Source organism: Ochotona princeps, chromosome 13, assembly GCF_030435755.1.
Source record: "Ochotona princeps isolate mOchPri1 chromosome 13, mOchPri1.hap1, whole genome shotgun sequence".
Lineage (NCBI taxonomy): Eukaryota > Metazoa > Chordata > Mammalia > Lagomorpha > Ochotonidae > Ochotona > Ochotona princeps.
The window spans coordinates 55,756,349-55,771,930 of NC_080844.1; the positions used below are offsets into that span (position 1 = coordinate 55,756,349).

General features: G+C 52.6%; 1 protein-coding gene across 50 annotated transcripts in view; it reads left to right on the top strand.

Annotated features, from left to right (window-relative positions):
- TCF7L2 (transcription factor 7 like 2) overlaps positions 1-15,582 on the top strand; it is a 181,868-nt gene that overhangs the window by 142,945 nt on the left and 23,341 nt on the right. For all 50 annotated transcript variants that reach the window (XM_058671298.1, XM_058671296.1, XM_058671297.1 and 47 more), the window contains one exon: positions 13,922-14,054. In XM_058671298.1, the coding sequence (XP_058527281.1) occupies positions 13,922-14,054 (133 nt within the window). The remainder of the gene's footprint in view (positions 1-13,921; positions 14,055-15,582) is intronic.

The following is a 15,582-nucleotide window of genomic DNA, read 5'->3' on the forward strand; positions in this document are numbered from 1 at the left end:
TTTTTTTTTAAGTTAGTCATGAAAAATGTTGTCAATTGTTCTGCGTGCGCTCACATTTGGGTGTTTTTAATGGGCTGTTTGGGGGTTTTGTATCCCTCCTTCCCTCCACCAAAAAAAAAAAAATAGGCAAGATTATTAAGTTCTATAGATGTAAAGAATTTCTGAGTGTACTTTCAGCTGGAGAAAACTTAGGGGTGAAGTGATCCTCTAACTTTGTCTGGATTCAGCTGGCTTCCTCCCTTGCCTCCTCCGATGGCAGCAGATAGCAAGTAAAAGCTGAATTTCGCGGGAGAACTGCGAAGCAGGAGTTTCGCCAACTTAGGTGAACTTCCTCGGACTACTGAAACCGCCTTTACGTTTGCCAAGTCGGCAAACAAAATATCAGGCTTTGTTCTTTTGATTGAATGTCGTGGGTTGGGGGGCTAAAAGGGGAAAGAGTGAGAAAAGCCCGGCCTTTTTTTTTTTTCTTGACGCCCCCTCCCTCTGGTGGGGGTTGGATGGTGGTGGAAGCAGGGCAGAGCTCGGCGGTTGCGCCTTTGCCCAGCCTGCGAGGAGATTTCTGTGAATGGCACCGGCTGCGAGCATCTTGTCTGGCGGTGCGGTCGGGGTGCGCGGAGACGCGGCCGGCGCGGCGGGTGCTGCCCTCCAGTGGAGCCCGCGGCCGGCGCGGGCCCAGGGCGGCCATCGTGCGAGCGGCAGCATGCCCGCGAGCCGGCGGCGGGACGGACAGCGCCGGGACCCGCTCTAGATGGTAAGTGGCTCCCCGGGCCAGCGGCGGCGCGGTGCGGGCGGTGCGCGTGGGGGTCCCCGCCGTCGCCGCCTGCGCACCCGCCCTGCCGCGGCTCCAGCTCCTGCAGCGTCCTCGCATGTTCCCGCTCGCTCCTTGTCACTTGGCAGTAACTTTAAGAGTGACGCACCTGGGCTGGTGGGGAAGGCATCCCATGAATAGAATCGATTTTTTCTTTCCTTTTCCTTTCTCTTTCTTTTATTATTATTTTTTTGGATATCCCTTCTAAAAAGACAATGCCTTTTTATTGCCAACTTTCATCCTTAAAATGCAGTTTATGATTGCTGTTTAACTTGGAATATCGGTGATTTCGTTTCCTCCCGCTCTCCAAGTTAAATCTACAGATGCCCCACCCTTTTGGCTCCCCTCCTCCCCAACCCCAAATGTTTTAGTAAATAATACACATTTTCTAACTTTGTTGTAAATCTGCTCCCCTTCCTCCCATCTCCAACCTTTTGATTTAAAACAACAAAACAAAATTTGGCCGATGATGTCCGCTAGGTCCCGGCCCCGGAATGGGCAAGGGCACGGCCTCCCCACCCCTGCCTTCAGCTCTGTCCCACCTGATGGCCATTTCATGCCCTCAATTGGTTTTGTGTGTGTGTATTTTTTTGTTTGTGTGTGTTTGGGGGGAGTTTTTTTTTTTTCTTTTTTTTTTTTTTTTTCTTTTCTTGTGCTAATCTCACGACCAGCGTTTGCACCTCTGGCCAGAGGGGCACTCTGGGGCCGCCTTGGGAGCAGCACTGAGAGCAATGGGCAGATGTTCGGAAGGAGTTTCTGCGGAGTTCAGGGTTTGAAGAAACTTTAGCTCCCCCTGCCCTTCTACTGGGCGAGGAGGAGAACGGGGCGGCGGGATGTGTGTGTGTGGCATGTGTTGGCTCCGCTCGCGCCTTTGCCTGTCCGGGTTCCCTGGTTTTGGGCACCCTTGAGCCTTGGTTGTTGCTGAGCGATCCGGACCTGTCCATCAGGCGGCAGAGAACTTGCCGTTTATTTAAGAAATTGCGTGTGCGACAAAGCCGGCTGCCAGGAGTGCCGCGGTTGGCCTGAATGGAGGGAGGGCGGGCAATTAGGGGGCTGTGTGGTTGGGGCTTTTTACTTGTCAAACTGGAGGCTCGTTGCTTTTGTTCCTGTCTTGTCGTGGGAAATGGTCCGGTTTTGTTTTGGTATTAAGGGCCTTGGAGGCTGTTGCCTGACACTTTAGCCAGGAAGTCCAAAAAAATGCAGAAAGAGGGGGCCACGGAGCCATCGTTTGAAAAACAAGAAATAAAGAATTACTGCTTTTTTGTTTTGTTTTGTTCTATCTCGGTTCCCTTGCAGCCGTTGTTGTTGCTGTTGCTGATTTGGCTGGGGTGGGGGTGGGGGGTGGGGGGTGGGATGGGGCTTATTAACTTACTAACAAGCTGTAGTCCAGAACTGGCCGCCAGTTCTGTGAACGCAGTCCACTCTTCTACCAGCTTTGCTGGGTGCCTGGTGGCCACCAGGAAACATCCAGCCGCACCATCCCAGGTCTTGCTTTAACTCCAGACAAGTGGAGACCCCCATCTGGCTCAGGCAGGGTCCTTTTCTTACCTGTATGTAAATCGGAGCTGCTGCCTACTGGCTTCTGGTGAGGCTAAAGTGGCTCCCCTTGCCGGGGCACCCAGGGTGGGAGGGGAGGTTCTGCATGAGTTTTGTGTTCGGCAACTTTTGCCGCTCCTGAGCAGCCACCCTCCTCCCACCCTCCCCTCCTGGCAGTAAAAGGGGCGGGGGGGGGTGGGTGACTTCAGGCCTGTGATGTCTGAGCATCTCCACTCAAATTAAGTTAAACCCACACAAATGTATTCAGCCCTGGCTGCTATGCGAGCCCCAGGAAAAGTAAGTCGGGTTTGTGGGATTTCAGTGGTCCCCTCTGCGTCTCTTTGCGGCCCCCTTCCCCCTCCTCTTCTCTCTGTCTCCGGGGGAAAAAGCTCACAAAACTCAACAGTGGGGAGGGGAAAAAAAGTGAGGCAGCGTGTGCCTGTTGGAACGCCGGTGAGCCCGGTGTGCAGAGGTCAGTGGCGAATCCTGCAGACACAGGCTGTTGCTTGGGAAGGCAGAGAGGGTGTGCACAAGTGGCAGGCAGGGCCCTGCCATGTGTCACTTCCGTGTCACTATGACAAGAAAATATACTTTCTCCCTCCCCCTCTCCCATCGCGGGCCCCCTCTCCCTCAGAAATTTGTTTTGAGGGATTTGACAATCTTGCAGATAAAGTGCCTGCCTGCTGCCTCCACTTGATCATTTTCCCTCATGGCCGGCCGTAATTTCTTTGCTCCTCTTAGCGGCAGCCCTGTCCCCGCTGCCCAAGGTAACGGGTGAGGGAGGGGGACTTAGGTGCCCGGAGCTGGCTGGGGGAAAGATGGGCCTTCCCCTTTCCTTCACGGAGTCGGGAATGGTACCCAGGAAGAAGAAGCATTTCAGTTGAAAGAAAATTAAATTCCACCTGCAACCAGCTGAATTAGATCATTAGTTTTCTCTTTTTTTGTTTTGAGAATATATACATTTATATTTTTTAAGGGATGGGTACGCAGGGGGAAAAAATGAACGAAGTAATGACAGGCGATGGGAATGGGAACTTGGAGCATTTTTGAGGAAACCTGGCCAGAAATCGGGAGCCATGTCGGAGTCTCACGATGCTCTTGCCCAGCTCTTGGGGTGAATGGTGTAGAGAGCGAGGGCAAGTGGGGAGGAAAAGTCAGAAAAGCGGGAAGGGAGGAGGGGGAGAAAAAAAAGAAAAACCCTGGCCCAGTCCCATCTTGAAGGTACAGAGAAAGTTTATTTAGAGGTGGAGAGAGGAAAACCAAAGCTATTATGTACCCTAGGGATGCAGTGTTAGTGGGCATGGAAGATTTGAGTGGGAAGGGAGGCACAGTGGCCTCCGGGGTCTCTCTCTTCCAGCAGTTGGGCGGTTGGCACCTCAATTTGAATTGCTGGGTGAGTAGTGTTGTGTGTGTGTGTGTGTGATGTATACATGTCTGTGTGTGTTTGTGCTCATGGTCTTGACTATTAATCCTGTGCTTGGCTCTCCCCCACCCCCTTAAAAAAAATTCCAGTGGTGGGAAGGAAAGAGCCAAATAGAACTAAGTGGTCAACTCAAGCTGTGCCCTTTCTCTGTGTCCTTTAGCCAGCAGCTTTTGTGGGGGAGGAGGGGGGAAAGGGTTAAAAAAGAAAGATGGGGGAGGAGAGAAAGTGTGACTCTCACCCCCTTGCCTCACCCCCTTGCTGGCAGCAGTGTGCAGCTGTGCTGGGATCCGGGAAGGGGTAGTGGACTTGGGGATGGGATAGTGGGCTAGGGGATTTCGTCTAACGAAGTCATTGTTTCTTTTGCCCTTGGCCCACCGGAGTGGGCTCTGCCAGAGAGAAAGATGGGAAAATGGTCCTGCCCCTCAAAGGGACAAGACAGACACATGCCAAATTTGAAACTGTTTTGAGAACCCCCAAGGCTTTTGACAGTAGCAAGACTTTTGTAAAACACTCCCTTGGGTTTCATATTTAATGCTAACTTTCTGTTGCTACGCATCTTGAAGTGTGCTTGTTTTCAACCTCCGAATTTAGATGTCAGCCTTTTAGGGGCATGGTCTCGCTTATGCTCTTGATATTTTCTGAACTTAGTATAAAAATGTGCTTTGGAAACCCAAGCATGAGACTGATGACAGCTGATGGTGTTCTTAATGGTTTAGGAAGAGGGTTCTTTTGCCATGTGAGTTTTGGATTCAAGCTACCTCATGCTGGGGTTCAATCATTGGGTCCACTCTTCTGCCACAAGCAGGAAGGGCATTTGGAAGCAGCCCTCTGATTACCTTTATTATGCTTTTATTGGTGGTGGTGTTGAATGGCCAAATGGGAACCCTTGCCCCCGCTGATCAACTCTAGATGTGGTGTTCGGGGAAGAGGGAATGAAATGCACAGCGTAAGGTCCACGTGTTTTCAGAACCATGAATCCAATCCTGCATGTTGCGTGAAAGCACCAAGTGATGTAGTTCCCTCGCTGAGCAGTGGGGCCTGCCAGGGGTACGCCGACTCTCGTGGTTGTGTGTAGGTTTCTGGTTCCGTCTGAGTATGTGAACTCTTGGGCATTGTGAAGGCGGCCGTGTGGGCTGGGGCTGCGAGCGCGCAGGTCCTGTTGCCACACTTTACATGTGCGTGGCGTTGTCTTCCTCCGTTTGGAGTTTCCCTGAATCTGGTTTACTCAAATTATGGGGGCTACTTTGCGGTGATCCTCTGTTCTTGATGTCTTTGCGGAAGTGGGCTGCTTTGGACGGGCGAATTCCCTGGCTCCGATGCTACAGATGCTGTGAGGCGGGGACCCTCACCGTGGGCTGCTACATCAGCGTTTTCTGGGAGCAGCAGAGCCTACGACCTTGTATTCTTAGGGAAACCTCCCTTTTGCGGTTTGGGGTTGATGGGGGGGCCTGGCTGAGCTCCATAATGAAAATTTTCCCTTATGTAATATTTTAGAATGTGTTGAAATCCTGACATACCCTCCCAACTAGATAATCCCGCACATTTGTGCATTTCATTTTTTTTTAATGACCTTTGCCTGGGTCGTTTGCTTGTCACCTTAAACTTCCAACTCACCAGCTCGTGATCAGAGGGAACGGAGATTTGCTCACTCTCCTGGCCCCGGGCTGACTGTCTTCTTCACGTGAGGTGTGGGTGCCGTGTTTGAGGAATCCCCTTAGGCCACAGAAGGCAGCTTTCCCTCTCTCTGCCTGTGCTGAATTCCTTCCAGAATCCTAAGGTTTGGATATGTATGTGTGTGTTAGGCCCCGTGCATGAAAGCACTCTTGGCTTGACTCCGTCAACCTGCTCTGTTTTAAGGAGAAGATGGGCTGGGTTTTTTGTTTTTGTTTTTGGACTGAATTTCTAAAGGAAATAGCTACCTCTTGAGTTCCCATCAGCCTCCGAGGTTTGGAAATCCACATGCAGATACCAAAGTTAGTTCATGGAGTGTATGGACACTGTTAATGCGGGTGTTTGCTTGGGTCCACTGTTCAGTGCTTGAGTGCGCTACCCTGTAACAGCCATCGTATACCTAAAATTTACACGAAAATCAGAACTGGTGGTAATTCCAGAGGTTCGTAAATTGGAGGTTGTGGTGCTGGGGGCTGGAGGAGTTGCCTGGAAATCATTATGACTTTTTTTTTAAAGACTTGTTTCAAATTTGAGCTTTTGAATTTCTTCTTTAAGAGTAGGTTAGATTTATTCCTAGCTCTGTGGTGTTTGTTTGTTTGTTTGTTTGGAGATCTGTTCTCTTAGTAACAGCTGTACCCTCTTACCCAGTTCTCAAAATGGTCTCTAAGAATTCAAACACTCAACAAGATTGATTATGCGAGGACCAATCATTTAATACCCAAAGTAGTAGAGAACTATTTGGCAGGAGGGTGGAGTGTGCCGATTCCGGCGAAATGACTTAGGGGTGAAGAGGCTTGTCCTTTGCCTCTGAGACCCCGTGGGGGATGAGAAGCTGCCAGGAGGACCCATGGGTGACTGTCACACCCATCCGCTGGAGCTCCAGGCTGAGCATTTGCAATGTCGTGTTGTGCTGCTGCAAGGCAGACAGGCAGGCGGAGGGAGAGCCCTGGCAGCTTGGCGGGCAGGCATGAGCCTAGCACAGTGGGCTGGGACTTCTGCGTGCCACTTTTTTCAGGGTTTAGTTGAGGGAGAAACAATGGGATGCTTTCTTTTTATTGAAAAATAAATGAGAATGAAGTGGAAATAAATTATGGCTAATGAACTTCACTGGAAGTAATCGTTCAAGAGCCCGTGAAAGCACAGCTTGGTGGGCTCGGGCCTGGACTGCGCCTCCCACGAAGCCGGGCCGCTGCACTCAGCCTTGTTTTTCACAGGTTTGGGTGTTTGCCTTCGCCCCAGCACCTCCCCCCACCCCAGCCTCCCCACATCCTTTCTGGGAGCATAAGAAAAGGTCCGTAAGCATTGCAGAGTCCAGCCCAAAGACCCTCAGTGTTTGACAGTCTGCTGTGTTACCAGCTGGGTGGTTGTAATGGAGACCCCTCAACTCCTCCCCTGGCCCGCCCTGAAAGAGACCAAGGACCGCGGGTGGTTTGAGTTAGTCCACTATTGCATGTGCATGAGAGAGAGAATTTGGACTGTGTGTGTCCATCCTGTCCGCCTGCCGGCCTGCTGCTTCCTGTAGTCATTTGCCTGTGAGAAGAATCTGCCAGTCTGAGTCTGTGAGAAAGTATGAGTCGGCAGAATTTGGCACACAGAGAAGAGAGACCCCCTCGGCTCATCTTTCTGTCTCAAGGGACCCAGTGCTGGAGAAGGGGAGAGGGAGGCAAAGGCAGCCTTGAGGGTTTGCAAAGCAAGTGGAGTGGTACTCTGGGCGCAGGTCCCCCCGAGCGGTGGGGCCTGCTCAGGAGCGTGCCAAGCAGATGTCTTACTCTTACGAAAAACCCAAACCCTGGGACGCCTTCTCTCTGTTCATTTGTTGTTTTCAACAGGCCATGCTCTAGCTGTTGATATACGGCGTGATCAGGGAAAGCATACGCTGTTAGGTGGGAGCCAGGCCTTAGATAAGAGTGGCCTTGGGACTCTGCAAGGGCACCGGCCACTATGCTGGGCAGGTCCCAGCTGGCTGTGCAGGGCCGCTGGGGGCTCTCACAAAGCTCATTTAGGGCTCAGAATGGGCATAGCCGTTCTTTCTGTCCAGCTGAAAGGTTTGCTTGATACACAAACAAGACGTGGGTCAGCTAAGCTGGTCTGGGACTGTGCCTGCAGGCCTGGGTTCAGTATGTTCTGGGGCTTGGCTCCTGTCTGCAGCAGGGAGATGGGGGCTTGAAGAGGGTGGCTTTTCCCAGACTGCTCCTCCACCCTGAGCCTGAAAGTGGTAGGACTAGTCACCCAAGAGTCTTTGCTGCCTACAAAAGCAGCCCCTCCTTTCATCTCATCCTAGGGGCTCTGATGACACAAACACCTTGCTGGCCGCCATCGCCCTCCGTGCCAACATGGGAAGTGGCATCTGGAAAACCCAGAGTGGATGGCGGCTGTTCCTGAGGCTGGCCTTACCCTCCCTCCCTCGCACCACCACCAAGAGCTGGCCATTCCAGACACCTGAAGCTTCCCACCCCCACCCCCAGGAGGAGAAGGGCTGACCCAGGCTCCCATGCGCTGCTATTGTTTTATTGTGCTGGGCTCCTAGAGGCACTTTCTGGCCCCATTTTTCTCCAACAGAAAAGAGAGAGAGCAGTAGGGCGGTGCAGTAGAGGAGGGCCAGGGAGAAAGCAGGCCAGCAGTGGTCCTGTTTGTTTGTAGCATCTGCTGGTTAATAGGTTACCGAGGTGAATGAGCAGCTCTGCTTCCCCGGAGGTTGCCCACATTTAGGATTACAGGGCTGGCAGAGGGCGCCAGGAATGCTGTGAGCCCTCCTGTTCTTAGGGCAAGGTCCCTGAGTATGAGCCACATTTGGGTGGGCGCATGGCTGCCTGGCAATGAAGGTGGCATGGTCGAGTTACAGCATGCTCTACCTATGGGTTCTGGAAGGTCAAAGGTCACCCCCACCCTCCCACCTTATAGTTCTTGGAGGACTTGGGGTTGAAAGACTTTGTGTGCCTTGAGGGCCATTAAAGGACCTTTTCTTTATGATTTAACTCTTCAGTGCCCAAAACCCACAGAGCTTAAGGAACACAGCAAGGAGAGCTGGCCTTGCTTTGGGGAGCAGTTTCTGTAGGCAGAAGGCCTAAAACCCTAGAGATTTCAAGCCAATGCGGATTTCTGCTTTTAGTTCTTCCTGGAAAGATGCTGCTTCCTTCCTTGGATGGGTTCAGTCGTAGCTGACTTTTCCCCTTGATTTCTTGTCCAACCGTTTCCCTTCATTTCTTATCTTCATTTCTTATTGGCTCAGGCTGGACCCTGATACTGTGTTTGTATTTGAGATGCAGAAACATTTTGTTACATTTCCATACCCCCTTCCATAATCAGCCAAATGCTGTTTAAAACAAAGTAATCCTTCCTCCCTCCCCCCCCATAAAAAAAGTCCCTGCTAAAAATACGCAGTTTGGGGCTATGGGGGCTGTCCTCTTTTGGGTGTTGCTGGGGTTAGAGGTCAAGTGGGCCAGGGTCCTTGTACCTTAAAGTGGTGAGGTTTGCAGGGCCTGGGCAGTGGGAGTTGAGGGACTGGTGCCCACTGAGTCCGATTAGGAAGGTTAGCAGGGCCCATGGGTGCTCCCCATGACATTTAACCTGGCATCCAACCCCTTCACAAGAATAGGAGTCATAGGTGTCCCTGAGGAAGCTGCGGACACCAGAAGGTGGTGTAGAGGGTCACACCGGGGAGGCTAAGCTTGGCCCGGCCTGGCCTTCGCCTGCTGTGTGCGAACTGCTAGCGCACGGTGGCGACTTCCGCTCTGAGTCGTGAGAACTTCGCCCTGCTAAGTGCGTCACATGTGCCATGCGCAGGCAGGACTCCCTCGCATGGTGGCAGCTCTGAGCCAAATGGAGGTCCAGGAGATCAGAGCCCGGGGAGGGGTGTGTGTGCTTAGTCAGGTCACCCCAGGCAGAGGCTCCGGAAGTGAGCTGCAGGTCCTGAGGGTGGCGACAACAAGGCAGTGTGTGCTGAAACCTTGTGGAATTGGGGTGAGGGGTGGCGCGGCAGGGGGAAAGGTGGATGTGGTTGAGAAGAGTCACCATTTTCATCTTAAACTTGGAGGGTTCCGCAGTGACTGAAGTTCTGCCTGCAGGTTCCTTTGACCTTCCCTGCCATGACCTTGAACTGGAGTTAGCAGAACGAATGACTTGGCCTCCTCACCCCCCACCTTTAGGTTAAGTAGTTACCTGAAAGACAGCAGGGTTGATGTGGCAGTTGTTTGGTGGATAAAAAGATAAAGCTAGGAGATGGGTGACACTGGAGTCCGTGTAGCCCACCACCCTACCCTACATTGCTACTGCTTTCTTGTCCTGGCTGCCCTGCTTGTCTGCATCCCCTGCTGTCCCAGCAATGACAACCCCAGGTGCGGACTTTGTTAGGATGCCTAACCTCTGGGGAAAACGTGCTCACAGAGGAGGAGGTGGAGGAGGAGGTGGGAGGCCTCCTCTCTGTTCCGAGCGCAAAGCTCTCCTATACATCAGTTCTCCCTGATTCTAGAAAGACCTTTTGCTGTGTTCCCTCCTTGCTCTTCAGCTCCCCTCTGGCCATCTCCTTAATTGGCGTGCTGAAGTAATGGGTCTTCTCCCAAGAGATACAAAGATGTCTGCATGAGATGTCATATTGGGCCTGAGCCGGTGGCCACAACCCACTCCCCTCCCAGGATACTTTTGTCCCTCAGTGAGCATCTGTAACTGTGCTCTCACTCCGGCAATGCAACCGGAAGAGGAGACCACAGGCACCGCTCACTGCATCATCACGCTCAGGAGCCACGGAACGAGCTTTCCAAAGTTGCCCGCAGTATGCTTCTGGCCCAAGCCCTGTGATTTACACACAGCTCTCCCTCCATTGGCACAGCCACCCTATGGGATGCCTGCTGTTCCCAGAAACCAAGTCCTGGGGCAGGCTGGACCAGAGGCAGGACAAGCCCCAAAGCCACAGCGCTCACCCCTGGTGGCTCCTGTGGGCCATGCCAGGGGCCTGAGGATTTGGCCAACCATGTAGGAGGCCCAGGTTGAAGACTGAGTCCCTGGCTTCAGAGTAGGGAGGGGCACCAGTGAACTGAAGATTCTCTTTTTGCCTCTTCAATTAAAAAAAAAAAAAGAAAAAGAGTGAGTGAATGAATTTAAAAAGAGCTAAAATTTGCAAAGGCAGTTTGCAACTGAGGGCCTTGGCCTGGTTGGCTCCTAAAGCCCCTGCCTGCCTCCTCTTCTCTGGTGTTCTGTGATTCTCAGTCAAGGACATTTAAAGAGCGCAGCCATTTCCTTGAAACAAGCCGGTGTGGGCGGCTCTCCTCCTCTCCTGATACTTGAAGTTGCAGCATGGAGGTTCTTGGATAGCTTTTGTGATTGTGCTCACCACTCTCAAGGGCTGGGCATGGCAGGGATGCAAAGTTCTAGAAGCCTCTATCCTTGTCCTTAGGAAACTTAGGCGGAGGCAGGCCAGCAGTGAATATAAAGCAACGTGGACACAAAGGGTTGTGTGAGGTCTCAAGGCTGGAGAGACAGACACCACAGGCCTCTCATTGTAAAAGGAGTCAGGGTGTAGGCAGGTCAGCCTGTTCGATTGGTGTGACCCAGGAGGGCTCCCTGTGTCTTGGGACCTGGTGATCTCCACAGACAGGTGGCTGTGGTGTTGTCAGGGCCCTACAAGCTTGGGGCACCTCTGAGATGAGAAGGCAGGGCCAGGCCCTGGCAGAGATGCCCATTTTCCTTGAAAGCCAAGCAGGCAGCACCTAAATCTTCCCCCTCCCCTGCCACCTCCTGCACCCTCCTGACTCCCACACTACAACATTTTGACTGGACAGGTTAGGACACGTGAGCAAAATACTACAGGGGCATTGGCACCCCGGGCAGGGCTCCAGGTTTTGTTGGAACTGCTTCGTGCATGGAGCTAGTAAAGGAGAATTAATGTGTAAACCCCACACCCGGGGAAAGACACGATTGCCCAGCCACAGCCTTCATGATGTGGTGTATAAGAGGGGCACAGGGTTCCCCAGCATTCCCGGTGGTCCCACTTGGACAGCGGCTGTGGGATTTGTTCTGTGCTGCAGACAGAACCTTGTCATCGGGCAGCTCCTTCCTAGCAATAGCGATCACATGACTAATAACCTGCCAGCGTAAGTGATAAACCAACCACCTGCTAGATTTTCTCCAGCCTGCACTTGAGTCTTTGTTGCAATTCCAGTCTCCTAACCTCTGTGCTTGCCCGTGGCCCCAGGGGGGCTCTCTGGCCTGGGGTGTGCTGGGTCGTGGCTGAACAGGTGCCTGTTCAGAGTATAGGTGTACTTGACTGGACCCTTCTGAGACCTCCTGGGATTGAGGTATCTGGGAATTGCGTGAGGCATCCGGAGAGGTGCCTGATTCGCCAGGGTTGGGGACTTCCAGTTTCACTGCCCCCATGTGGCTTTATACTTAAGCCGGCTGCTTCCTGTTGCGCGTGAGGGAACCTGCTCCTGTGGTGTCGGGCCAGTCCTTCTACCCCTCAGGAGAGTCCTCCCTTCTGCACACTCCGTGTGATTTCCCCCTACAGAACATGCTGTTTTCCACACTTGATTGAAACTGCCTGGGACTGCTCAGCTTTCTTTCATGTCCGCGGGTGTGTAGCTTTCTAACCAAGCAGGAAACTTCTGGAAGGCAGCAACAGTCCTTTCCCTTTCTTCCTGATAGTCTCCGCTCTCTCTCTCTCTCTCTCTACCTCTCAGTAAGTTCATTACTTCTCAGGGCACCCCCAAACACGAGTCTTCCCCTGCAGAGACCCTCAGAGTATGCTTATGAGTGGCAGCTGCTGGCCTGGGAACCGTGACCTTGGCATGTCCAGGATGACTGGCCGGCAACTCTGGAGAAGGTTTCCTGGTTGTCTGATGGTCTTCCTCTGCCTTGGTAGCTTCCCGCTGAATTGCTGTGATGGCCAAGGAGTCCCTCACAACCCACGGAGCTCCCATGTGCTAGACGTTGGCCGTTTTCTCTGGAAAGGGACCACTTGTTTATGGGAAGCATATCCTTTTCCTGTAGGTGCCCCCCCCCCCCCCACCGCTCCAACATCTATTTTTCTTTCCAAAAGTACTCAGAAAAAAGTTAGAAGTGCTTTTTAAACACTATGTCTTCCTTGTAATTAGCGAGGGAAAAAAAAAAATACTCTTCCCCTTGTTAGATTCCTCCGTCTGCCATCCATGGAAAGGCCAGGCAGCAGCAAGCTAAGGAGAACTGACTGCTCGGTGGTCCCTGAACTCGGGAGGCGCTAGTGGGCAGCACTGGGGCCTGGCTGCTTCCCCTTTCCTTGATGTTAATGCAAGTGGTGCCTCCCTAAAAGTAATAAAAGGAAATGAAGACACGTTCTGAAATGAAACTTGACTCTAATCCATTCATCATCTAGTACTCGCTTCTTTATCTTCGCTGGTACCTAATCTGGTTAAATGTCCCTGTTGTAGGATTTTAGTGAAAATCCTCTATGGGGAATAGGGTTTTTTGCAATTGGATTACTCTCAGTAAATGGCCCCGGAGTTCGCTTGTTTCAGCTTTTTTTTTTTTTTCCTTTGTGGTCTTGCTGGGCTAAGTCGTAGCCAGTGCAGTGGAGCGGGGATGGGTGGATTGGATTGGGTGGGGAAAAGAGAATAATTGGAGAAAGACCCAGACATGACACCTGCAAACACACACTCAGTGCTTCTCCACATTCTGTCTGCTTCTCTCCACTGATCCGCTCTTCCCAAACCCCCAAAGGCCTGTACTTTGTGTTCTAGAATTGCCCCCTTCCTCCACGCATACCTTTTATTAGCCCAATTCATCATCATCCAGTTAATTTATTAGTGTTTCCCCCAAAGACTTTCTAATGAAATTCCTAATGAATCAGGGCTGCCGCAATCTGCATAAAATATGCAGGTGCTGGCCAGGCCGTTGAGCTTTCTGGTCAAGTTCATTCAACCCCAGTTCCTGAGTGGGCTTTTTCATCGCTACTGTCTGCAAAGGGTTGTTTTGTGCCTGCTGTGCCCCTCTCCGGCAGGGGAGGCGCCCTGGAGGCTGGCCTGCCTGAACCCTGGGTCCTGGTGGGGGACTGCAGAGCTCTTGTAAATGAAGGTTCTCCTGACTGGTCCCCAGCCGGGCCTGCCTGTGTCCCAGAGGTCTCACCAGTGAGGTCTTGGGGTAGGAGATCCCAGCCCCACGTACAAGCATAGTAGGCCTCGGGAGATTAAAGTTCCCATTTCCAGCTCACCTGCTGACTGGAGAGGTGCATGGTCATGGGGGGACTCCATGATGGGTGGTAGCAAGGACGGAGGTTGAAAAGCCAGGCACACTGGGGAGGGAGACATGGAAGCAGATCAAACCGTGGTGTGTCTTGCTGTCATCTGTCACTTCGGAGTGGAGGTGGAGATGGGTTTGGGACAGGGCCGAGGACGCCTGAGTGTACCTTCCTCAGTCAAGGTGGGAGGTTGTGCCCAGGTGCCACAGGCCTGTGCTCGGTGGTCCTGAGCTGCTAAGATCCACCTGATGGTGCTTTTCTCTGCTCTTCCTCCCCACAGTCGAACAAAGTGCCGGTGGTGCAGCACCCTCACCACGTCCACCCCCTCACGCCTCTTATCACCTACAGCAATGAGCACTTCACGCCCGGAAATCCACCTCCACACTTACCAGCCGATGTCGACCCCAAAACAGGTAGGCTGTGTGGGCAGGGGCACCGGGCTGGGGAGGTGCTCTGCGCCGCTTTGGAAAAGTCCATTTAAAGTCCTGGAGCTCTCTTAGGAGCAGTGAGGACCCTGAAGGCCACTGTGTGGGGGGACCCCAGCTCCTAGGTATGTTCTAGGTGTGCCCCTGACAGGCTGGGCAGGCAGCACCCTGCTGTAGGCATCTCCTGGGAGGAGGAGGAGCCTCCGTGGCTCCCCCAAGGCCTGGTCCCCTGCATGGTTCAGGAATTTGATCCGCTTGCAACTCTTGGGGATCACTTAGTGGGATCCACAGGCTCCTAGCTGATTCACTTGGGCTTTTTCTTCTCTCGTGGTAGCCTCTTCATCACCAAGCCCATTTTACAGATGTGAAGACTGCCAACTAGGAAGATCTTGTTTTGTCTCAGAGACACAGTCGCCACATTCTCCTGCAAGCTTTATATCTGTCCCCATGTTTTCTTCCCACCTGGTCCCTGACTGCCTTATGGCAGTCAGGGCTGCTGGGCTGGAGGCCTGGTCCTGGGAGGACAGCGAAGGCCACCTGCCACTTTGAGGCTGGACCACAACCTCAAAGGCCCCTCTCCACAGATTGGGATTGGAAGGGTAGATTTTAGCTGGCCAGGGACGTGACTTTGTCATGAGCCCAGAGAAGTGGCCTACTTGGTCCCTGCAGGAAGCTACCTAGGAGCAGGTCCTCCCTGGCCTCCGGGCCAAGCTCCCTCGGTGCTGAAACAGGCCCCAGCCTGGCGCTCACAGGGCTGGAGGAGGCTGCCAGCCAGCCTGGGCTCTGCAAATGAATGGCAACCCAGCGTCTCATTTAAATAATGGCAGTACAGGGAATAGCTTTTAAATGGTTATCGTAAAACATATGATTAACGTCTGCGCTCTGTTTACTTTTCTTCTACCGAACATTCTTTCAAGTGTGCAAATGGCTTGGTGTAGGGTCCTAGCCCGAGCTAATCTGTTTGGTTTTTGTAATGGAGAGAAAGAAATGTCTGTGTGAAAATGTCACCCAGGGAGACTTAATTTACAAATTAAAAACTTCCAGAATGCATTCTTTTTTTTTTTTTTTTAATGAAATCATTTTCATCCAGGAACCGTTTCGGTTCTGGGATGTCATGCCCCTCACTTCCGACTCCAGTGCGGTGGATGGGTTCCTCTCTGTGAGTTCTTCTCCCTGGCCAGCTAAAATCTACCCTTCCAATCCCAATCTGTAGAGAGGGGCCTTTGAGGTTGTGGTCCAGCCTCAAAGTGGCAGGTGGCCTTCGCTGTCCTCCCAGGACCATGGAGGTCCCTGGGTCTCCCAGCCTGGCAGGTGGGGTGAGGAAGGGGCACATACCATGGGAACCCATGGCAGGTACTCAGCACCTGCTCGGCAGGTGCCCCAGTTCCCAGGGAAGGAGGGCGCAGAATTGAGGGTGCTAGGTCTCCAACCTCTCCCTGCCTTTGTCCCAGACAGAGTGCCAGGTGGCCTGTGGTCGGTTCCCCCCGCTCAACCTTGTAAATGATGGGAAGAGTCA